General features: G+C 36.3%; 1 protein-coding gene and 1 long non-coding RNA gene across 2 annotated transcripts; both read left to right on the top strand.

Moving 5' to 3' along the window:
* Positions 1 to 8515: 8515 nt before the first annotated feature.
* On the top strand, positions 8516 to 12395 carry LOC137399276 (uncharacterized). Its single transcript, XR_010979141.1, has 3 exons — positions 8516 to 8593; positions 11232 to 11412; positions 12320 to 12395. It is a non-coding gene; the product is annotated as an uncharacterized lncRNA (long non-coding RNA).
* Positions 12396 to 12401: 6 nt separating this feature from the next.
* Positions 12402 to 25279, top strand: LOC137400791 (uncharacterized). The gene is made up of 5 exons (XM_068087129.1): positions 12402 to 12420; positions 12503 to 12705; positions 12988 to 13261; positions 14053 to 14718; positions 24298 to 25279. Exons 1-5 carry the CDS (start codon positions 12402 to 12404, stop codon positions 24429 to 24431), a joined length of 1296 nt encoding a protein of 431 aa, XP_067943230.1. The 3' UTR covers positions 24432 to 25279.
* The last annotated feature ends 542 nt before the right edge of the window (positions 25280 to 25821 follow it).

Below are 25821 nucleotides of genomic sequence, written 5' to 3'. Positions count from 1 at the left end.
ATGGTCAAACACAGACGATTACGGAGGACTGAACAAACTTCTATCTACCTTAGACAGACAGAAAAGAGTACTGAAAACTATGGGAATCGTCACAAACCACCTTTAAACCCTACATTACAGCACCATAAAGAGCAGAGAGAAACTATTTGGCTCATCACTATTCAGCTTTCTATTCGGAGGACACGTAGCCTCAGGTTATGAGCTATGGACATTCGCTTGTAACATCATTCTCACGTTAATGGTTTTATCTGCGGTCGTTTGAGGAATCACCAAAGGACGCTTGGTGTACAGAGCAAGAAAGGGTACAACGGTGAATGCTTTAGGCATAGAGACAGCACTGGAACTAACCGATATGCCAGAAGGAGAAGACGAATTCGAAAATGAGTTTGATATCAACCCATCCACACCACCAGAGGACTCAGAAATCGAATCATCATTAGAAGACTTAAACAGTGCGCCTCCATCATAAAAACCTTACGCACCCAAATATTCACGACCTGGAGTAACTGACGAAGAGCGTGAATGTTTGAAGGCATGGAATGAGGACTTTTCGCAAACATACAATATACAAACTCCACGAAAACATCCCAAACAGGTTAACGATGTTACCAGCGCCTCAAGAGAAGATTGTAGAAGAGCCACCATAGATGTAAAGATCAACGGATTTATCTGCACATCACTCGTCAACGCAGGAGCCACCCGGTCAACACCTGATCAACGCCTGATCAACACAAGACTTGCTCGCGGATTGAATCTACACTTGCAACCAAGCGACCTTACAGCTACAGGGGTAACCAAAAACACTTTAAAAATCATTGGACAATCAACATGATTTTGAACATCAGAGGCGAATGGAATGAAAAACATCGGTTTTGTATAGCAAATGGTATCTCACATGAGGTAATTCTAGGAACAGACTTAATGAGCAAACTTGGAACAATTACTTACAATTTCAATAGATGTACTCTTCACATCAATGATGGACCAGCCATCGCCATGGGAAAGAATTGCTCCACTAGCTCCGCATTTGTCTGCAACAACGTCAAAGTAGCACCATTCACAGAAATGGCAATTGTAGCAAACGTGAATAGCGACTATGAAGGAAAGGAATGCTTATTTGAAGGAAAGACTGATACTCTGAAAAGACTGATAATTGGCAGATCAGCCAACCGAGTTGCTCAAGGGACGATAATAATCCTATTATCAACCCAACCAACACACCTTTTGAGCTGAAGGACACCATAGTGGGAAGCATAGAAAGCTTAGATGAAGACTTGCGATTGCTCAGCGTGCCAACAACTCATGCAGAACCGGAGAAGCTCCGCCCTTTTCCATGTGACCAGCTGGATATCTCAAAGATGAATTTGAAGAAGGTACAATTCAACGAGCTGAGAGACTTCGTAGATGAGTTTTCAGACATCGCAGGAGAAGGAATCACTGAGCTCGGACGAACATCAATAGTAGAGCACGTTGTGGAAATATTGCCAGGTACCATGCCAATACGAAGCAAGCCATATAACATACCGGTAAGAGTAAGAGCTGAAATCAAACAACAGATTGATCAAATGCAAAAAAGATCTCATTTCCCCTAGCTCAGGCAAATGGACATCACCTGTTGTTTTAGTACGAAAGAAAGATGGCAACTGGAGATTCTGCGTAGACTACCGCAAACTCAACGTTGCCACAGTAAAGCAGTCCATTTCCTCAATCAACAGCGCAATAGAGATCATGCATGGGAAGAAATATTTTAGCTCGATAGATTTATGTTCAGGATTATTTCAAGTTTCTCTACATAAAGACTCGAGGGAAAAATCCGGTTTCATCACTCCATTCGGATGCTGCACGTTTAATACCATGCCGCAAGGAATTTCAGGTAGCCCATCTACTTTTACAAGACTAGCATTAGCTATCATGGCAGACCTGATCAGTGAAGGAAGCAGCTGCATCTATTTGGATGAGTGGCTGATGACATCCCAGACTTTCAAAGAACACATCCAGCTACTGAGAACCGTTTTCACCTGTCTTCGCTTTGCCGGACAAAGGTACAGACCTGACGATGAAATAGACTTGTAAGAATAATAGACATAGTTTTATTGAATACATGAAGTATATTTGTGAAAATATTTCGACGAATGAGGTTGCATGAAAGTGTAAACAGAAGCTATCGTGGTCGGTTACGTCCCATTTGAGCCGTTTCGGAAAGGAATTCCAATCTACGGTGTTTTTGCGATGGCTGCGATTATCCCTTCGTTTTTGAGCTTTTAAAAGCTTGTAATCGCATTTTCACATATTTTGCACCCACGACACAGCAAAGTAAAACATGGTGAATCTTTTGATACCAAATAACTGTAATGTGAATTTTGTTGCAAGTCAACCTTTAAAGGTTGACTTGCAACAAAATTCACATTACAGTTATTTGGTATCAAAAGATTCGCCATGTCTTACTCTGTTGTGTAGTAGGTGCCAAATATGTGGGAATGTGATTAAAAGCTCTTAGAAGCTCAAAAACTAACAGAAAATCGCAGCGACACGAGACCGCCCTAGTTTAGATTCGTTTTCCAAAAACGGCTAAAATGTGACGTATGTGTGGGAGATGGTTTATGTTTACACTTTCATGCATCCTTATTCGTCGAACTATTTTCACAAATATACTTCACTCTTGCGATAAAAACCATGTCTTACGCGTCTATTTTATCGGCATCGTAATGCTGCAACTTTGAGCACTGATATCTCAAGACATAGCATAAAAATATGTTTAATTTTTTTAACTTAGCTTGAACGATTGCATATCATCCTCTGATAAAAATGATGAGCCTTTTGGTCCGCTATGATGTTTGGAAAATGCTGTAGAAATTGTTCGCGCCATATGGCGGGAATTGTAAGTCACATGATCAGATAATGTTAGTTTCAGTTCAAGTTTGATCTATCGCAAATAGCAAACACGCTTTCTCATATTAAACTTGTTAATTTTAATTTGTCATAATGTCTAACGCGCCACATAGTGTTTGTGCAGCTGCCAAGCTGAGAAGCACCTTTTTTTGGCCAAGAGCAGAGAAAAGACCAGACCTTCACCGGGCGTGGAGCAACTGGGTGAAGCTGGATGTGACAAACTTTATTTATTCGCCTGCTTACTCTTACCTTTGTTTTCGCCATTTCAAAGATGATATGTTTTCTAACCTGTTTGCATACTCCACATATCACCAAAGCACGTGAGTAATTTATTTTATGAACTACTTGTATTAGTAGTTGTAACTCGGGTTATTTTTTTGGTATTCTCCTAATACTACTGTATTAATCTATATTTAATATTACAATATTAATGTCATTTAATTGTAATATGATATCATTAGTATTTTATCTTTTTAATTACGTGTATTATTCTTATTATAATAACAAAACTAATTCATACTGCATATCTATCTGTATAAAACGTAATATATTAATATAGAATTGATAAAATAATGTTATAAGTTTCACGATTAATTTCGCCAAATTTCTTAAACCCACTCACTTATAGATATGTTATATAAAATAGTTATTGTCATTTTCTGGTATCATCGTTAATAGCATATTAATATTATTAGATGATTATTATTAGTATTAGATGAAGAGTTTGTGCCAACCACTGAAGACTAGGAAGAGTTGGAGCGCTATGTTGGCCAGCGTCAAACGCTCTCCAATTACATGTCAGATAGAGCTGAACTTAACCAAACTTGACAAAATATAAAAAATATCCATGGAGTTATTACTCACATTTTATGTTTACAATATCATAGATTCTGATAAGGATCTGTAAAATCTGTGTCATGATTGCATGGCTATATATTTATTCTTTTTCTGATCAAGCAAATATGATATAATCACAGGAAATGATGTTGTACAAATCTTATTGCAAGTCAACTATTGTGTTGTGATTTCAGACCCGAATCCTCCTTCAAAGAGGAGAAAATAATAGTAAGTGTGACAGCACTCCAGCGACTATTTCACTGTCACGCCTGCGCCCTCCCCTGCTCATTCACGATGGTGCGCGAAGGCGGATGGGTAGAATTCAAGGTTACATGTGCCTCCTGTCACCAATCGTACACTTGGGAAACAACTATCAGGGTGAACAGCGCTCACGTCATCAACCCCCTGCTGGCAGCTGCATCACTCTTTTTTGGCGGATGCCTTACGCAGAACTTCCATTTTCTGTCGCTCCTGAACATCGCGATACCAAGCCACAGCGTTTGCCTCTACCAACAAAGAGAATACTTACATGGTGTGAGTGTTAATATTTACCCATAAACTTGGAAAATGTGAGTAAAAGCTTGGCACACTAATTGGATAACGGCATTTAGAAACAATTTTTTTCTTGAAATGAAAATATGTCATCCTTCAAGCGAAATATATTATAATTTAAAATTCTGATTCTTCATCATAATATAGCACAAAAAGGGGGAAGAGGATTCTACATTCTTAGACTAATGATAATGATACAAATTAATATAGGAGAATAATGAAGTTTTACAATATTTTACAGTGTATTGCTGAGCAGTACACCCTGCATAACGAGGGATTGATGGCAGCAATCGATTGGGAGCTTGATTTGGCAGGTGACAGTAGATGCGATAGTCCGGGGCATTGCGCACTATACGGGGCCTACACTATGGTGGATCAGAGCTGCGGTTTAATAGTCAGCAGCCATCTTGTCAAGGTAAAACTTTGACAGGTTTTACTTCACAGCCTGACAGAAACCCAAATTTTTTAGTAATTATCAATACATAAACATGAAGTTGCTGATCTAGCTAAATAATTCATTCAAATAATGTGAAAGTGATTGTTGGTCGTAACTTTCTTTACTTTGCAGTCAACAGAGACCACCAGCTCTAACGCTATGTAGCTGGAAGGCTTCAAGTGATGCCAGTCCGATCTAATTTCCCACGGCCTGAGAGTGAGGTCCATTACAACGGATGTTGTTACAAAGGTTGTGTGCATACCGCAAGCTTGTTTTGGCTTATGCGGCAAATTCGTCGCGGTGAGCGACGGCCTCTACCTGCCTGCTTGGTGTCTAAGATTCGGGCTCTTTTCCCACCAACAGATGATGAAGAAGAGTTGGCAGACTTGCAAACAAGATTTGCAGCATTAGCCAAAACACAAGATTGCGGTATGCACACAACCTTTTCCGAGCATTTGGTGATGGCTCTCCAAATGGGAATAGATTATCTACCAAAACAATTATTGAAAAACAATAATTGCTGATCATCAAAATAATCTCGATCTTTATATAATAAAATCATAAAACTAATACACTCTCTACTGTAGTAAGTGTACAAGCCAAATATAACAGTTCTCCTTGTGTTCCACGAGTTCAGAATATGTGTGTTCAACCGATGCATTAAATGTGTAACATAAGAATTGCAGATAATGCTTGACACATTAGCATAGCTTTGGTGTTGTTGGCATTAAATGAAAATCCAACTCACTATGATATCGCAGGTAATTATTCCACCCCAACTCAAGGGGTGCAGGCGCCACAAGTTCATCCACACCAGGATGCATACTCAGGCATTCATGCTCCCCGCGGTCATGGAGACGATGCACAAGCTCAGCATCATGGCAGCACAAACATTCAGGAAGAGATGGCATGTCTTGTCAGCGCTTGCAGACCCACCACTCTGTAGCCGGTGGTATTAGCTCCTAAAGAAATGAACAGATATGTCTATGCAACCATAGCTAATACATCAGGTCGATGTTATCCAACAGTATATCAGTGCAGTACTAGATTAAAATTGTTAATGTTGTCATTCGAGAAAAATCTGTAATTATTTTTTCGCAATATGAAGCGATAATTATCATTACTAAAATCATATATGTAAATTATATAATAATATTCGTTCTATCACTCTCTAGCTAAAACTATTACTACTTGCTAGCTTGGCACATAAGAGCTGACTAGTGGCGGTGCTTACTTGCTGGGAGGTTTGATTCTGTTGAGGATCTTCTTCAGATAGAGCGTCAGGCTCGAAACGCCAGGGTCTTAACTGTTCAGAATTTGACATTTTTTTATGATCGCAACTCAGACATGTACACGTACGTTGAATCGTTGGACGGAATGGTCAAGCTGAAACTGTAAAGTAGCGAGCATCTATATTTGATACGGGGTCTTAGGTAAAACCCGAAGTGTTTCTCATAAACTATCGCTACGATAAGTTTTATATTGAGCTTTTTATTGGCCTTTCAATTCACGCGAGAACATCACGGGACAAGACAATAACCAAAATCCGCGGATACATCATCGAAATCAAGAGATTCCACTCTACGGCGGCTTTTCGTTTTTGAGCTTTTAAGAGCTTGTAATCACATTTCCACATATTTGGCACCTACTACACAACAGAGTAAGACATGGCGAATCTTTTAATACCAAATAACTGTAATGTGAATTTTGTTGCAAGTCAACCTTTAAAGGTTGACTTGCAACAAAATTCACATTACAGTTATTTGGTATCAAAAGATTCACCATGTCTTACTCTGTTGTGTTGTAAGTGCTTAATATGTGGAAATGTGATTACAAGCTCTTAAAAGCTCAAAAACGAAAAGCCGCCGTAGATTGGAATTTCTTTATTTCGATGACGTAGCCACGAAATTTGGTTATCGTCTTGTCACGTATCTTCTCACGTGAATTGAAAGGCCAATACAAAGCTCGATATAAAACTTATCGTAGTACTAGTTTATGACAAACACTTCGGGTTTTACCAAAGACGCCGTATCAAATATAGATGCTCACTACTTTACAGTTTTGTTTCGGCCTGGTCTAATCGGCAAGTCGTAATCTGATCATGTGACCCAATACTTCGGAAATAATTTCTGCAGCGCTTTTCAATTATCCCAAGTGACCAACAGGCTCGTCATAATTATCAGACAATGATATGTACTCCTTCAAGCTAAGGCTAAAAAATTAAACGAATTTTTACGGTAAGTTATTAGATATCACTGCTAAAAGTGACAGCATTACGATGAGGATAAAACAGACGCGTAAGAACAATAGACATAGTTTTATTGAATGCGTAAAGTATATTTGTGAAAATATTTCTACGAATAAGGTTGCAAGAAAGTGTAAACATAAACCATTTCTCACAACTACATCACATTTGAGCCGTTTTGGAAAGGGAATCCAAACTACGGCGGTCTCGTGTGGCTGCGATTTTCTGTTCGTTTTTGAGCTTTTAAGAGCTTGTAATCACATTTCCACATATTTGGCACCTACAACACAGCAGAGTAAAACATGGTGAATCTTTTAATATCAAATAACTGTAACGGAAATTTTGTTGCTAGTCAACCTTAAATATATACAACATTTACCATTCTAACTTTTAAACTTCATATCATGAGAAAAGTATTTTTGTGCAGTTCAAATAAATTGAGAGAAAAAATAAACAATGAGCACATAGAAGTGTGTGTAAAAAAAAGGGGATTGTTGTAGCAGTAGCTTGTTGTATTCAAAGTTTTGAAGGACGATACTGGTAACTCTCGATAATTGTGCAAACGTAAAAATGAGATATTGGACTTTGTTTGTTTAATACTTTGCCTGACCGAACGAAGGGTGAATGTAAATTAAGGCAATTCCTACTCCAAATACTAATACAATTGTCCACGTAATGAGCATTTAGCTTTTACAGATTTACCGAAACTGGAAATATGAGTGTAATGACGCATTTGAGATTGAAATGGCACATTTGGAAAAAAATTGGTAATGAATTTTGAAATGGCTTTTAAAAATTTTTAAAAAGCAAAACAACGCAAAAAGTAATATTAATCAATAATAAAAAGTGCATCCCCATTTAGCGATACTGTAGATAAAATCGCTTAAAATGGCAAGAACGGCTTAGCCTTGTGGTTCGGTTCGCGTGTTTGCCAACTTGTGGTTGCAATATTCATAAGTTTAAATCTAGTAAAACGCACAGTTTTCGTTGCTAAAACTTTATCGCTATAACTGATCGAATGACCAAATTTGAGATATAGATATATACAAGGGTAAAAGAAAGATTGGCATGCGGTGCCATATACTTAAAGGTTTAAACAGGGAAAGCGTGAAACTACTAGGCTACTACATGTATGTAAACATCTTATCACCATTGACATGAGATTAAAAGAATTAGCAATACAATTGCTAAGTTCATCTTTTGCTAAGTACAAAATCAAATCACGAAGTCGTGTATATTTGATACTTGAAAATTGAAACATGTTAGTGATGTATGAAGGAGTTGAACCATTCAGTATTTTGAATCAAACAAAGTTAGTAAAATCCGTTAACATATCTGGTAGCGGGAGAACATCCACTGTTTGCCACTTTCTGGGATTACAATGCTGAGACAAAAATGGCATTGGATCATTTTATGATGAAGAGCTATGAGGATTCTTAAAAAGAACTCTTGTATTTATATTCAGAGCTGCGTATGCCATAGTGAACTTTGATGAACTACCCATAGCCAAACTGAGTACTGAAGTCGTCACATCATCTACATCACTGGCCTGCAATTGTCACAACTGTGATGAACAAGTTGCTGTTTACTACTGTGTTGAGTGCGCTCTGAAGATGTGTGACACCCATGAGCAGGTGGGTTTGTTCATCTATAAAGATCTTCACCCTATTGCATCAATAATTTTTGAGCTAGACCGCTAGGTGGTTAAGAAGGCTATAATTGATAGCTATAGGCAACAAACAGAGCTGCTCTCAAATCATAGTGATTTGAATATTCGAATATTTGAATATTTGAAACAAATCATTTTGCACTGATTTGACACAAATGGTGATTTGATTCGATTTGAAAGTTTTGGAAGTAACTTGATTTGATTTGAGGTTTTGGGCTGATTTGAAGACTTGATTTGAAAAATAAATCAAATCACATCGCTATCGATAGCCTTGTCTTCTGTAACCGATCAAAACATTTTTACGACGTTTGCGAAGTTAGCCTAAACTTTGGCAAGAAATGCGCGCCATCGATACCGAGGCTAAGCAACCGCGTATTTGTCCCTCTACAGAAAAAAGAAAAAGACCGCGTGTCATGTGTGTAAAAGAAATCAACATGAGCAGCTCTGGTAAATTGTGGAAAAGGCATGTTTGTAGTTATGGTGCTGGCATTGAATACTTTGATGTCAATTATTTGATTGCTAGAAATTGGTTGTGACTATCCCACTCTAACCTCACAGTCACTACTCAAAATAAAAATTACTTGTGCTGTGCCTACGGCATGAATGAATGAATAGAGTATTATAATATATAATATTCTATACAATACTATTCCATGCCACGGACACATTCAATATTCACAGTAATGACAATGTTCATGAATATAAATATGCATTATTTTATAATTGGCTGGAACTTAATAAAATAAATTAAAATTTTATTTGTTATATCAAATTTATTAGAATAATTTTAAATTAAATATTGATTTAATTTATTATTTTAAATTATAAATGAATAGCTTAACAATAAGATTCTATCCAAGTAAGTATAATAAATGTAATAATTATATATCATGCGTAGTTTTAACATTACCATTTATGTATACATTATTATTATATATTTAATTATATTATATGTATAATAATATAATTAATAACAATTTATACACAGTCACTTACTTACTAAGTGAAGTATAATACTTAAAACAGGATTTCGATTAAAAAGGACGATGTACAGAAAGAGGAAGTCACATGCACTCAGCGAATACAAATATGTGATAATGAAGATATGTTCGCTGATTTTTTGAATAGAGCACTTTTAGCTTGTACACGTAACCTGGATTCAGTAAATCAGGAGATTGAAAAGTATATGGCAAAAAGCAGATCTTCTTGTAACACTCTAAGCTATTGGCAAGGTGAGACACAGTTACTGAGGCTTAGCAAGCTGGCGCTGAAGGTCCTTTCAGTACCAGCTTCATCAGCTCTCATAGAACGGGTTTTTAGTAAAAGTGGCTTCATCATGAGGCCACACAGGAGCTCATTGACATCTGAAAACTTGCGCAAGCTAGTTTTCCTAAAATGCAACAAGCGTATTTAAGTGAATGTGTTAATATTATGTAACTGTTAATTATAGGCTCAATGCTTAGTTTCGTTTCTTTCAAGTTCATGCCTCAGTAACTGTGTTTCACTTGCCACAGAACCCAAAACGGGCAGGGGGGCAAACCCTCACCCTTTCCCCCTGGTTCAGGTCCTATGGATAGGAGTACAGGCTACGCCGCTACAGCTATACTGTAGATTGATAATACTATGCAACAATTGAGCGAACAATTAGAAAGAGTATTTCAAATCATTCTCAAATGATTCAGGATTTGAATTCGTTATTGGGCTGAATCAATTTGATTTGATTAGCTTCGAATCTGCTGACAAGGGTGGAGGATTTGATTTGATTTGTAGTTTGCCAGAAATGATTTGATTTGAGTCATAAAAAAGTCATTTGAAAGCAGCTCTGGCAACAAAATGTTTTGTCATAAGGTAACACATTCAGTAGTGTTCAGTATTGTTCAAAAACGAAATGGGACTTTTTTGGCGCAGACTCTGGTGCAGGTTACGCTTTCAGAATTTACCCATCTTTCGTTGTGAGTTATTACGACTCAACAAGTTTTAAGCAGAAGCAGAAAAAATTGTACATAATGGCTACCTTTACGTATTTGACATATAGGCCTACATGTATATTTCATGAGATCCTTTGATCAAGCTTGACGATGTAAACGTAAACATTTATGAAATTAACGAAATGTTGATTAAAAATTAAAAAGTGATTAACACAATATACAAGCATGGTCACAGACAACCAGCTGCATCAATTAAAGTTGCTCACATTATATGTGCAATAAAACTCTGAGTGAAATTAATGAACTGAGCGTGTAAAATACCGAAATAAAATGTCCATTCATCTTTTTTAGGATTTATATTCTTATGTGTGAAGTTTCATGAGTAAAATATTTTTTTTTGCATTTTTGGTTATTATCATAGTGTTATTTATTTACTGTATATAAGCATAGATAATTTCCTCGGTGCAAAAGTTGCACTGCTAAAATGTCCCGTTCCAGAAAGTCTGCACCGAAAAGTCCTAGACCAATTCAAATATTCTACATCTAAGAAAAAAGAAATTGTACTTAAATATATTGACATAATCATTTTATTTAATTGCTCGCTACTGTATTTTATTTGGGCATTTTCTTCTGATATGACAGTAATTTCAACAGTGATTATATTTTTAATTGCAGGCTCACAGTTCCTTTTTTGGAGACCAGCACAAAATCATACAAATTTCTACATATTAGCTGCATCCTGGGATATACAAAAAGGTTCTATGCCAAGAACATGCTGGCGAGGTGGTTGAAATATGTGATAAATGCAACTGTACAGCCTGTATGCGGTGCAACCTTACAGAAGAACACTGCTCAGGTATGCATAAACAATAATGAGCGCATTTATAACACTTCCTATCTCAAATATTTCTGAATCTATACCAGCAATTATTTTAACAACAGTCCCTTAGTTCAGATTTTGAAAGCTTCTATTACCAAAAACTTACCAAAATAACCTTTATTTCAACACCCCCTGTGATTTGAATGCCACTTCTAATACAATGATGCTATAGGAGAAGAATTGAAAAATACAGCACTTCCTTTAAGTGAACGCCACCTCTATTTGGTCTTTATGAACCCATAATAAAAAGTGATTAGTGGATAAGTGTCCACAAAATAGTACTAACGATGGCTCGGTTACATTAATAACAATGGATTTTGTTGTTGTTGCTCTAGTGGTTGCCATGATTTTAGTGATGGTCTATTTGAGACGTTCGATCCTCATAATCTTTAGAACTACACTCTGATTCAATGTCACTAAGGTCTAAATGATATCCATTGTTTTCAGAATCATTCATGATGTGGATTACAATCCGACCTGAAAACTTTATTAAAGCGTTTTGATGAACGATGAGAATACTCTTCAGGAACACCATTCGACGTAATAGCAGCCATTTTTATGGCGTATCCAAGTCTGTTTTCTAACTCAAAAGCTTTACAGTTTTTTCTTTAAAACTTTAAAAGCCACCTACATATGACCTCTATTGCGCAGATACATCAAGCGTCTGCACTATTATTCCAAACTGGTGGAAGACAATTGATTGGTGCAGGTGTTATAGAGTTTTGGTCCAGCAAGCTGAAAGTTGCGAGGTCGAATCGTGCTGCAATCATTATTTTATCACAACCTCTAACCGTGGCTTTGGGCGGACGGATACGGCTCTTACTTTAGTAAAGACTGATATTTATACCATTATGAACATTTTGCCTGTTCTTTAAACATGTAGATGCTGTGACTGATCACACATTCAGCACCCTGAAAACATTAGAAAAAGAGATAACTACTCATTTTAACAACTTTCTAATACAATGTTCTACTTATCTAGTGGTTTAATAAGACATACTCTTAGTTTATTAACTGTCAATTTGGGTTATAAAATATTTTACTTTTTTTGGTCTTCTGTTTACAGATGCTGTGACTGATCACACATTCAGTTCTTTGAACACTTTGAAAGAGGAGATAACTGTTCATTTTAACAACCTACTCCAATCTGCTGATGAGAAGTTAACAGAGATTTGTAAGGTTGATAAACAGATATGGAGAGTTCTAGATGAGGAAGAGGTTGAGTGTGCTAAGAGATTACAGATGATAGAAAAAGTCTGTGATGAACAGGTAGTTTATTAAGGTGCATCTTCAACTAATGTTACAGAATTCATTTTCATCACTAAAGTGACATATTATCAGTTTTTGGTACTCCTACCCATGATACACTTGTTGTAGACTCATTAGGAATCAAATTGTTATTGAACAAGTCTTACCAAGCTATCTAGTTTGTCATGTAATATTTATGTTAAAAACCATTCCAACTCGATTGGCTGGTATAAACATATTCCAATAAAAGGCTCCATAAGTACAGCAAAGTTCAGAATCTTCTAGATTATGATTTGGTTTCAGATTGAAATTATTAGAGAGGAAAGTGAGAAACTAAAAGAGCAGATCTATGAGTACCGGAGAGAGCTGACAGAGCAAGTTGAGTCATACAACACAGAGTTGATGTCTAAGAAGGAGAGACTGGAGGAGTCATGTTCAAGAGTAAGGAATTGGATGAGAGAGAGTCATGTGACTGAGAAATTGGAGCAGAGGCAGCAGATGACAGATGTGCTGATGAATAACACGGATGTAATGGTTAACTGTCCACTTACAAGGACTCCAGTCCTCGTTCACTCTGGTATTTGACTAATGTAATTGTAAGACATTGTGATATTACTACTCTCTGGTTGCATTCCAATAATAGTTTTACGGTCGATAGTTTGTGAGAGACCCCCTAGTGCAAGCAAATATTGTTTCTTTTGGCTGCTATTGAAATTGTTTTTGAAATTTACTTTTGAAATTTGTTAGAAGGATTGCATACAACAGAGAGGATGACAATAAAATATTTATTTATCTTGTTTACATATTTTGGTAAAGTTACCGTACTTTTCAGACTATAAACCGCACCCCTATATAAGCCACACCCCTATATAAGCCACATCTGCTTTATTTTCCAAAAAATGATTATAAAACAATACATAGACCACACCTTTGTATAGGCCCCAGGATTCAAGACGGTGCTGTTTAACGCGGCAGCAACTTTGCTGTTTAAAACGGAACACTGCCTAATGGCACCGTTTCGTATTAACCAACGCTTTTTAACCTAGTTCCTAATGGAACAGTACCGTTAGGCATTGTTTCGTATTTTCTTGCACCGCTAGAGGCGCACTAACTAACCGGCGATTCTGGTTAATGCACCCTAGCGGTGAAAGAAAAAGACACAGGTTAGCCGCATCCTTATATAAGCCGCATGGCTCAAATCATCAGAAAAAAGTAGCGGCTAATAGTCCGAAAAGTACGGTATATAGTTTTACTCTATGTTCTTGCTATTGTGTCAAAACTACTTTTTTAGGTTAAGAGGATGCAAAGTTTTCTATGGTATAAAAATACCATAATTGGTGAATTAATTTAGTTGATAAATATTTATAGGCAAGAGGCAAGTTCAAGAGACTCACTTAGCAAGCATTCCCACTTCGCTCACTCTCAAGTCTAAACGCGATGTTGGCTCCCAATGTTGTTCAGCTACGTATATCGCCAATGGTGACCTTCTTGTGGCGCGTGGAATGCAAGTTCGCCATCTAGATAGTCTAGGCAACACTGGCTCTATCGCACAGGATGGCATAGTTAACTCTGTTCTGGCTCACCAGAATAGTGTGTACACGCTAGAATGTGTGGAATATGAAAGAATTGTTTATCAGTGCCTCCCAGACATACACCAGAAAGCAAAGTTGTTTTCTTACAGCTGCCAGAACAGAAAGATATCATTTGCTGCTGTGAGTGACAGCTACATTGTTGCTCATAAGCCTGATGAAGGAAAGCTTGTGTTGTATGATTTTCTCACAAAACAGACTCGAATATTGACACCAGACACTAAACCATGGGATTTGCATTTTGTGCAAGATGGCAACCTACTTGTACTTACAAAAAGTGTAATACCAGTGGAAACACTTACTAAATACAGAGTAGACAACTACCAACTGCTAACCATCTGGACTTGTGAGGACCTAAAGAATGCTCATCGCATCACCTCAGATTCAGACGGATTTATTTATGTAGCTACTACGAGGAAAACCATCTTCATCATCTCTTCTGACGGTTTGCTTATTGATGTACATGTATTTGTTTATACAATTAACTTTTTTTGCCAACTAAACAAACATTAACTCTGGTCTCTTGTTTGGCATAATGCTCTTAAGGTCATGTCGGCAAACACAGGCGACGCACCATGTTTTATGGCTGAACCAAAATTGAATTTTAGCTACTATAGATTTCAAAACCAATTTGCAACATTTTGAGTGTTTTTACAGACAAAAAATTGAAAAATTCGCTTGCAAAGCAAAAAAGTAAGTATTTTGGAATCTGAAATGATCAGTTTTTGTTGAAAAGTGGCTTTTTAACATGAACACTGAAATATTCATTTAACGTAACGCGGCCGCATATATGCATTATGCAATATAGTTAATTCTAGAGCTATTCATGGTGGCTTAAAGGACATTTATTATATCAGTACTTTTATCATATATCTCAGTACTTCAGAGTCTTGGCTTTCGAATGAGCCTATATTCAATACACAAAGAATAATAGAACTATGAAAAACATGGTGTTAAAAATATGTCCTGCAATAAAAAAACACTTGGTTGTGGTTCCCACAATGTGATGTCATAATTATCATTTAGCCATCGTCGATCCCTTTCGCTGCCATTGAGGCTACGCTTTTCTGTGACAATCGGTGCGCTTAAACCCAAAGAGCGCTAATAATAAACTAGGATTCTAGATAATCAACAATGTCCGGGGATCGTGCTAACGCCCGACCAATACAAACACATATTCTGGGTGATTGTAGAAGTAGTTGCTGTTGTAGTAGTATTATTATCTGAAGAATTCGTATCGCTTTCCATGTTGCTTTCTAAATATGATTATGCTTCAATAAATATACTGTAGTTGATAAAGGTAATGAAACCACATCGATTAAGTTGTGACCTGCTGTGGCACGGCCCTAGGACTATATGTAAATTGCACTCTCGTGAGATCACGCAATGCTTCTAATTGATTAGCCTCAGTCATGCTCCTCAACATCGCAATAAAAAGAGAGGGCAAGTGCATAATATCATTGGGAAAACATAGTATGGTGCTTGGAATTTGAGCTATTTATCGTAGAAATAATCTGTACATGGAGAGCTAATGATACGGATTCCTTTGTCATCTTCATCGGTTCTTTGGAGTTGTCCTACCTTCGCCTGCCATTAGCGTCATTATTATAGTTAATAAATAAGCGGTAAGAGCACACAACACCGAATATGAAAATTGTGATGTCATAATTTGCGAGTCAATACCATTGAACATTTCTGTGGTAGAGCTCTGAGTAAATTCTATAAACACCAACCAATGTCGGTCTCACCATGTCAAACAATGGCTCGTTGAAAGCCAAGATATTGAAGAACCTGAATGAGCTAAAACAGTACTGATATAATTGATGTTCTTTAAAATCATGACAACAATCGCTACATGTATTTATAAACTGACTAGTGACTAGATGAATGCCCGGCGTTGCACAGGTAATAAAAAAGGTTTATACTCAAAAAATCAACATTTATTTACCATCTAACTTTTAAATGAAGGGGCTTGTTTATTTTTGTGTGTACTCCAAGTTTAACTAAGTTTATGCTAGATATACATATATTTATAGCATTTTGAGGAAGTCTGGGCACGTTATTTGCTTCTAGTAAAATTGCCCTTTCAATAAACTAGTTAAAGCATGAAGTTTAGGTATTTTAACCAATCAGCATTAAAGATTGGTAAGCGCATAACAAAGCGTACAATTATTCACCAGCAATGCTAGTTGACCGTAGTCTAATGGATAGCATGCCTGTCTGTAAAATTGGAGGTCTAGAGTTGGAATCCAATGTAAATCAAAGTTTTTGTTTTTAAAACTTTAATCGCCTTAACAACGATAAACATATATGATTATCTTTTGATTGAATACAATTACAGGATACGATTTTGATCCGTTCCAAGGTTGGCATCTTATGGTGGAAAAATCGTATCCTATCGTATCGGAAAATCATATGTAGGGGTATAGAAACCATAGTAATTATATAATGCAAACATCCCTTGGTAAAAAATGTCAAAATTTTATATAAGCGCTAAACATATTAAAAATTAGTAATAAAATAGTATGGTAACATTAGTAACTATAGTTACCCTCAGTAACTTTATTGTATTTAGTGGTTTGATCTGTGATAAAATGTAACATTATAATGTGCTATGCGCAGTACGTACCTAGGAAGTTCTTACCTTCAAGACAGACGTATGTATCACATCAACTTTGAATTCACCTAAAATAAGTTTAGCTTACTAAACGCACACACTTGAAGCTAAATTTCAGTATGTATTTTTAACTATTTTACTGAATTTACACTTTCTATCATTAGTATTTTATTACTTATTAGTTTCTATTTTCGCTTTTACTATAACTTTTAACGGACCTGTTAAAAACCTTAAATTTAAATTGACAAGAAAGCTCAAACGATGCTGTTTTCGTAATGAAGTGGAATTTTGTGAGCAGATTAAGGGAAATTGTCTGACCGTTTGAAGAGATCTTCCGTGAGAAAAAATCTTCTGTTTGAAGAGATTGCAACTACAATTTTACTGCTAGTTTTAAAGAGAAAATATTACTGTTTCACACAAGAAAATCGCTGAACTGAGAGACATAGGTCATGTCTCTTTCAGACGTTGTGAAAATATTTTTGGTGAACAGCATTTCGGCGTCTTTGTTATTTTGACGTACGTAATAAGCACACCGACTGCCAAATTTGAACTCGGCCAAAAATTTTGTTGAATGCCTATGGTGAAATAAGTTTCGTATAGTGAGGTAAAAATCATCATGTTCCACTTCGTGATTCGAAAAAACCGTATATAGGAGTAATCTTATCTTGAGGGGGCACTGTATAACTCAAATGACAAATATTCGTGTCTATGTATACATCAAGGCTTGTAATTTTCGTCTTGAAAAAAGTACAGTACAGTGCTACAACCCAATATTATTTCAAGGTCAAGCAGAGGCTGACTATAATTTTAAGGTCAAACAAAGACTGAAATGGAAAGCTTAATATTATTAAGATTATCTGCTTAATATGGTGTCAGACAACTCTAAAGTAATATCGTCTCAAGGTTTGTAGCTGTCGCAATTAACGTGTCAACAGAAATTATCCGTCTGCATTAACAATTTTAAAGAACACAGTATATACGATCAATCATCCTACTTTAAGCCTGTATTATATTTTAATAAATATAGAGGTTGTAAGACTAGCAATTATAAATTTGGACATTCATATTGGTTCAGACACACAAGTTCTTGTGTACATTCTAGCTCTAGTGTAGAAAGTGACCTTGTTACTACTCTCCGTTGAAAAGCTTACCAGTTCCGAATCAGACTTTCCTATTATTAACAAAAGGCACGCAGGAGCTCATGTGAGGCTGCAAACCATTGCAATTTCATTTACTTCTATTTCAATACTCTTATGTCCACATGAGCTGAAGATTTGTGAAGATTCATTTACCCTGCTGCAAGATCGCCTCGTACCAATGCCCATATTACTTTATCTGGACTGCTGCTCAGCCTTCGTTGTGGACACTGACAATAGTGCTTTCGGACTGAGACCAGTTTTATTACAACAAAAAACAAGCAAATCATGAAGAAGGGATTCGAAATCACTAATCGACAACTGCTACTACCAAAGAGCGCAATGATGGTGCTATTTGCTATCATCCATGTCTTGGTGCATTTTAAGCATCAACTGTATAGACAACTATTCCCTGTAAGAAATATTTAAGCTTTCTATGAACACTAGCAAAGAATAATTGACATTGTCTGGCGGTACTTTCTTTAGTCAACATTCAAGTGAAACACAACAGTTTTAAGTGGGCTCGGTTGCAAAGAACGTAAGGAAACCTGGTAGTGTAAATGTTTTAAAAGCAAAATGGGACGGTGGTAGAAGAACCAATGGACATATTGAACAGCAGTCTCAATGCGGACATAATGTTCCAACATGCGCATCCTAAGCAATCTAGCTTACAAAACAACTGTAATGAGTGAAGACATGAGCAAGTTCTGAACCAATACCCGTATCTCCACAAAGTCAAAGCAACCCCTGGAGTATGGCAGCATATCTTAGCGAAAAAGTGAGTGATACCACAGATGTTGAGGCTAAATTTGAGTATGGTGAAAGAAAGCCATAGCTCCATCAGGATGTCAGGACCATATACATGTAGGTATATTATATCAAGTGGTTGGTACAAGTGTTATACAAACCTCAATCTGATAATGGGGAATGTTTGTGGACCAGCAAGGGAGCAGGTCACAAATCTATGAAAAGGTATGTAGATGGCACAGCTTGGTCAGAGGAGAATGGCATTGGATACTCAGCCAAAAGTTCCCCTGGATGTCAACAAGCTCACTAGAATACCAAGAATGTGTTGCTGGCCAGAGATGACCAGTCAGATTAGGTGATTAAATTCAAAAAGGTAGGGCTTGTCAACCAATCAAAGGAATATAACCTGAAGGCAGTAACAAACATTCATCTGTGCGCTAAGTGGTATTAAAAGATGATTACTATTGACCTGTGTGCCCAGCTATTTTTGACTGAGCAGGAAATCAGCATCATTTTGGTCTTTACAGATCGCTTCATGAGATAGAGTAAACCAAGTACACTTTCTGGCTACATATCAGCAGCAACCTTCACCAATACATTGAAAGACTGAATATTTGTCTACTTTAGAATTCTTGATGTCATACGATTGAGCTAGGAAGCTTAGCTTTAATCAGAGCTTCGTATGACCTGCAGTGGACTTGGATATGTGCCGAAACCCAAACATCTCGACACTAACGTTGAAAGAATTCAATAGTGATTTGCCTGAATATAGCAGTAGATAACTTCTTGTGAAATCCCCTAGTGAGACAAGAATTCTAAAAGTAAGACTGTTTCATGCTACACATGCTGTGAACTATCTGAGACACATCACACTACAGAAGAGACAGTTGGCTATCTGATGTGTTAAATGGCATCCTCCATCAAGTGGAACAGTCAGATTGAACTATTTGACCTCAGTATACATATGTGATTATGTTGCTGGAAGCATTACAGAAGGTTGAAGAGCTACTGCAGCAGCCAAAGAAAGTGCAGCTTAAAGCTGCAATTGGTGTGGAGCCACTATCTAAGTTAGTAGATTACCCGTGGCTTATATCTTTAAAAAAAGAAGAGGCAGGACACTAAAGCTCAAATACATAGCCTGTAAAGCCGGTTTTACCCTACTAGATATACGAAGTGACATAGAATGACCAGAAATTGATATGGGACAAATAATTGGTAAAGTTGATAGTGGAAGAAAAGAAGATAGCCCTTACCAAAGATCGAATCAGTCGTGTTTTACATCAGGCAACTCGCTTGACAAATAAAAGGAACAAGAAGTCGAGATTTTTGAGGTTCTAAAGAAAAGTAAAAACCTGCCAATCGGGTTCAAACTCGTTCTTACACAAGTAACTGAGGCAGTAGATCTACAAGCTGCTGAGGAGCCCATCCTGTTGCCATTGGGTAGACTCTGGCAGCCATCGGGACATATTAGACTCAATGTTGCACATTCTATGTCATACCACAAACAGCTCAAAAGAAGAAGATAGAATTTGTTAGGGGATGGTGGAGTGGACTAGAACACAATTGCTGAAGGGGTTCAAATTGGCCATTGCCTAATCATCATTAATTACTGTAATAATCCAAGTATATTGCTTCCTTTCTTGTACCAAATTTTAACATCAAATTGGGGAAACATTATACTTGAGCATGTGAAAAATTCTGGTTTGTAAATTTGGCTTGCCTGCGAGAGGAAATCAAATTACATCATGAATTTTATTAGCATGTTTGTGGTATTTTATCAATCAGTATAATACAGGGAGTAAAGTTGCAAGAGCCAAAAAGTCTGCTTACACACTGTATTTTCTGGGCTTTAAGATGTGTCTGATTATAAGGCACAGTATCAATGTGCATTAATACGCCATTTTCTGTCATTGATTGACAGAAATGGATTGACAATAACTCTCAATCATGTACACTTGTAGGCTAACAAAAGAATACAAAACTGTTGTTTAGTAGGAACACTAAAATACGACATAGTGTAGGCTGCATTCACTTTTTCAGCAATGTGCCCATATCCTTTTTTTACACGAAAATACAAAACTGTGGTGCAGTTGTAACACAGACAACCTAAAAAAACCGTGAAGTCATTTTTATTATAGTGAATTCTTCATCCACATATCCTTCAAACTTCATCTTTAGTGTCGCTCTTGTCATTATCAGAGTCAGTCTCGCCGCTATGATCGGGGTGTTTAGTATAAAAGCGTGAATGACACTATAGATACTGATACCTTAGCCCAGGCATCCATGATCCATTGGCAGATAGCAGCATAACTTACTCAGCGTACCACATAAAGTCTAAAAATTTATGGGAGTGTTATACTTGGGTTTGTCAACAAGACTAATTTTTTGATTTGAAAAAGAGAATATGAACACTATTATGCTTGAGTACTGATTATATATATGTATATATATATATATATATATATATATATATATATATATATATATATATATATGCTTGATTATACTGTAGGTCAATTGAGCTGTCTTTGCCTTAGTGTATCAGCCAAAAGATTGTGGCAGCAAGTGGGTCAGAGCAACGCAAAACTCAGATTTATCTGATCATGAATTTGTGATTTTACTCTATATTTGCTGTAATTTTTCATTCATATGGTTTATTACATATACCGTAGCTGCTATTAAATAATATGCTACAAATCTGCGTAGTCATGTTATACAATAATAATCTATCAAATGATACACATATATATGCATGAACAAATGACATAATCGAATCATACTTATATTACATGCAGTAACAAAAATTAACGTTTCTAAGGCAAAAATATTTCCATCAGTTGCTCGAATAACTGTGTTCTGATTGTTGCTTTCGATGGAACGAACATCTTCTGGTTGTCCAATACCTTCCACAATGTCTTCTGGCCTCAACTCTTCTGCTGCACTGCTGAACTAGTTGATATTAGCGTCCAAACAATTTTTTGGCAGAGCAAAACTTTCATGCACTGCATTTAGCACTAATGCAACGCATAAAAATATGCTTGGTAAACGTAACCTTTGGTCCAAAACTTGTGAACCGGTTTTTATATGCATGTCCTTCGAAGTATTACGACCATGTTAAACAAGGAACTATACTATTAGCCTGAGACAGTTAATAGTTGTTTCTATGGCGTTGCTTTCAAAGTTCATCTACCATCGTAAATTAAAACCATTTTTTATATATGTACATGTACTTCGAAGTATCAGGATCGCATTAAGTGAGGAACCACTATTAGCCTGAGACAGTAATTATTTCTACATCATTGTTTTGAAAGTTTATCCACCATCATAAATTTAAGCCTTTTTTATTTTATTTATGTTGGATACTTAGAAGTAGAAAAACAGCGTCAAACAGAGAACTACTACCTGCCTGAGACTGGTATTGCTTTTTGCTATGGTGTCGCTTTCCAAGTTTTATCTTAAAATGTAAAGTTTTGGAATTGGACAACGAGAAAATTAATTGTTATTGATATAAACGATTCATTAATAATACGATTTTGTGGACATTTTTTTCCTGATCAGTTGATATTATGAGCTCGTAAAGATCAAATGATGTCAAAGTGGCGGTCAAATGGAGGTGGCATTCAATTAGAGGTTTTACGGCAGCTCTCTATGTTATTCTTTGTTGTGATAAATATGTTTATTAACCAATACAGTCATACTTCGACTTACGAGCTTAATGCGTTCCGAGACTGAGCTCGTATGTTAATTTGCTCGCATGTTGGTGCAATTTATTTATATATAGAACAATTAAATATATATTGATTGGTTTCCATACTCTAAAAAATGCAAATAAAACACTCAAAACAAAATATTGTAACAGAAAGAACAGTTGGTTATTGTCCTAACTTACCACATGCTTTCAAAAAGCAACAAATAAAAAATCATGCAAGGAAATGTGATTAATTAAAATGTAAAATTAAATACATACAATAGCAGCTAACGCTAGCATTTGCCAGGGAGAGAGATATACATGTAAGTTATCCTTCATTACGACAGTTGACTTTGATAAATCTGGATTTTATCAATGTCTTAAAAGACAAACTTGGAAGCAAACCTAAAAGCAAACTTTCATTTTCGACTTAATGTAATTAAAATTTCTTCGGCGTTCATAGTTTGAAGTTTCTCGCTGGTTAGCTAATTTTTTCTTTGTTTCGCTTTCACGACCAGCCGGCCGTTTTTAGATAAACCTATCTAAGGACGTTTGCCTTTGTCACCCTTTCAACATGCTGCAATTAGGACGAACACAGGTGTCGTCACCAAGGGTTAATGCACGACCACTAGCCAACTTGTCCGAATGTCTATTTTTATAGTTTTGATGGATAGCACCGCGGCCTTTTCACATAGCATCGTTGCAGTACGCTGTCACCGGCCAATTGTTTATCTTTTATCCAATGCCTGAGCAGTCTCTCCATCAGCGATCGTGAAGATCGCTATGCCGTTTATAAACTATGGTTAGTCCTTTTGCGAACTAAATGCCCTGAATATAATCCTTCTGTTTGATAATTATGGATGTATTTTTGTCAAATTGCTGAGCTAGCTCAATCACGCATACACATTCGCATATTTTTCAATAATTTTTCATTTAATATCAACTGCTATCCTTCGCTTTTTCTTTGCATTATCTTTCATTTTACTGGCAAACTTTCGGTCAACGCACAGTACTTTTAATTCACATAATTCTGCACTGAAAATCGCGTACGAAAGTACAGTACACAGTATTTTTGTACCGTACAAAAACACGGTACAAAAGTATAACCTGAGCAGTTGAAAAATACAGAGTGATGCTGTTCTCATAAAACACCTCCGGCATACTTGGCAACTGACTCACTTTCTCGTATCTCAAACATGGCTCGTATGTTAGTGCTAACACTTGCTTAAAAGCTGGCTCGTATCTCAAGTTTCTCGTACGTTGGAGCACTCGTAAGTTGAAGTACTACTGTACTACTTTCTGTGTTAGTCTCAATTGCTGCATAAATCATACAAGTCAGTAAATTGCAAGTAAAAAAGATGTGACAGCCTATCTCATCAGTGTTACAAACCAATTATATCAGAGTTGTGTCTTATAACTATAATGAAAGGATTATTTTAGCCTCTCTAATCTTTATTTTATAACATATTTTTTTACTGCCTCAACTCTAAATGGTTTTACTAGTCGTGTCAGATCTACAAATACTTCGGTTTATTGTCGCTGTTTGCAACATAAATATTTTGGAGTCTAAAATAATCAGTTTTTGGTGAAAAGTGGCTTTCTGAAGTGAACACTGAAATGTTCATTTAACCTAACTAAAAATATATATGCAAGGAATGTATGTTCATAATTCTAGAGCTATTCATGGTAGCTTCAAATCATGGCAACAATTGCTATTTATAACCTGATACAAACAAACAAAAACGCAATTGAAAATGAGATGCTAAACTCAAAGGTTTTTGAAAAATAAAAAATTAAAGTGGAAAATTAAATTTAATTAGATGTATTTATATGCAGGTGACAAGCTGAAGGAGATTACTAATGATGAGCTGCCAAAACTTCCTGGACAAATGAGTATCAGAGGTAGAGAAGAACTGGTAGTTCCGACAGTGAATGAGAAATCAGCTATTGTATTCAAGATTGATCACTGATTACCAGCTAACTATATTTGTTGATGACATGTTGGAGTTATACCGGGGAGACAAGTGTTTCGGTTATAAACATGCATTTACCAACCTATTCTTATGATATCTCTACTCTTGTCATTCTAGTTGTTGTTAGATGGCTGCTTTGTAATAAAGTCGCATTAAATCTTTTGGAAGATTCTGTGAAAAGCCACCTCATATTGCGCTTAGCGCAATATGAGATGGCTTTTCGCAAGAAAAGACTCTTAGTGCAAGCATAGACCTATTAACTATACTTAATATAGTTAATAGGTCTATGGCGCAACGTGACCAATCAGTATCATTTAATATGATTCTGTTCAATTGTAAGCTTGTACGACTTGCATACGCATTTGTGTGAAATTAATTTACATGCATTTATTAATTACAATTTTAGATGGTAGTCAACTCGAGTGTGCTGCTTTAATAAGCTATTTTGTTGCTGCGAAATTCCCTTATTCCCTTTATGCATACCACTGTGTGTGGTGGTGTGTGTGGTTGGTTTTTGGCGTGTTCATGAATGACATTTTTGTGTGCATAATATAAATAATAAGCATATTTAGTGCACACTGTTTGATGTGCATGTAAACATGTTGTGCCAGACACCGTTTTAGGTAGCATTTACACATACTGATGTTACATGACATATATTTTTCAACTTTCAGGTAGTGTTATATTAATTTCATTAACAATTTCTACCAATGCTGCCCTCATTTTTGTCTATTACTAGCTGGATGCCTGTGTTGCACAGGTAATAAAAAAAGCTTTTGAACAGAAAATTTCCTTTTAATCAACATAAACAATTTCCATTCTACTTTTAAATAAAGGTGTTTGTTAATTTTTGTGTGCTGTGTCATTTATGTTTACTGTGTTTACTTCTGTGTAATTCATATCGTACCGGCTGCAGTGCATACTACAGATCTATACTGATTGCAATAGTCTTGTTGGCTATATGAGTTTAAGCATTTTCTTCACTTCTAAGCATGCAGTTTTCTTCGGATAAGATTTCACAGATTTTTCTTTTGGTATGACTTTTCACATAAAGCTAACTGTAGTGTTTAACATGAAGCCATGAAAGATTGGCATGTATTCCAAATATGTGCCAAATTTATTCCATGGTATAGCAAGTTGGACATTGTAGTGTATTGGATAAATAGATGTCCGCAGAACTAAAAGTTGTGAGTTCAACTATAAATTACAAGTTTCAAAATATAGCTGAATGGACGGATGGACAAACATTGAGATTTATATATATTGACTAGCGGAATGCCCGGCGTTGCATAAGTATTAAAAATCAGCTTACAAGCAATGAGAAGTAATTTAGTTGCTTGCCATTAGCTTGGCACATTGCCAATGGCTGATTTGAGTAAGCTTACTA

This window comes from Watersipora subatra, chromosome 7, assembly GCF_963576615.1.
Source record: "Watersipora subatra chromosome 7, tzWatSuba1.1, whole genome shotgun sequence".
Classification (NCBI taxonomy): domain Eukaryota; kingdom Metazoa; phylum Bryozoa; class Gymnolaemata; order Cheilostomatida; family Watersiporidae; genus Watersipora; species Watersipora subatra.
This window is presented reverse-complemented; position numbering and strand designations above follow the sequence as displayed.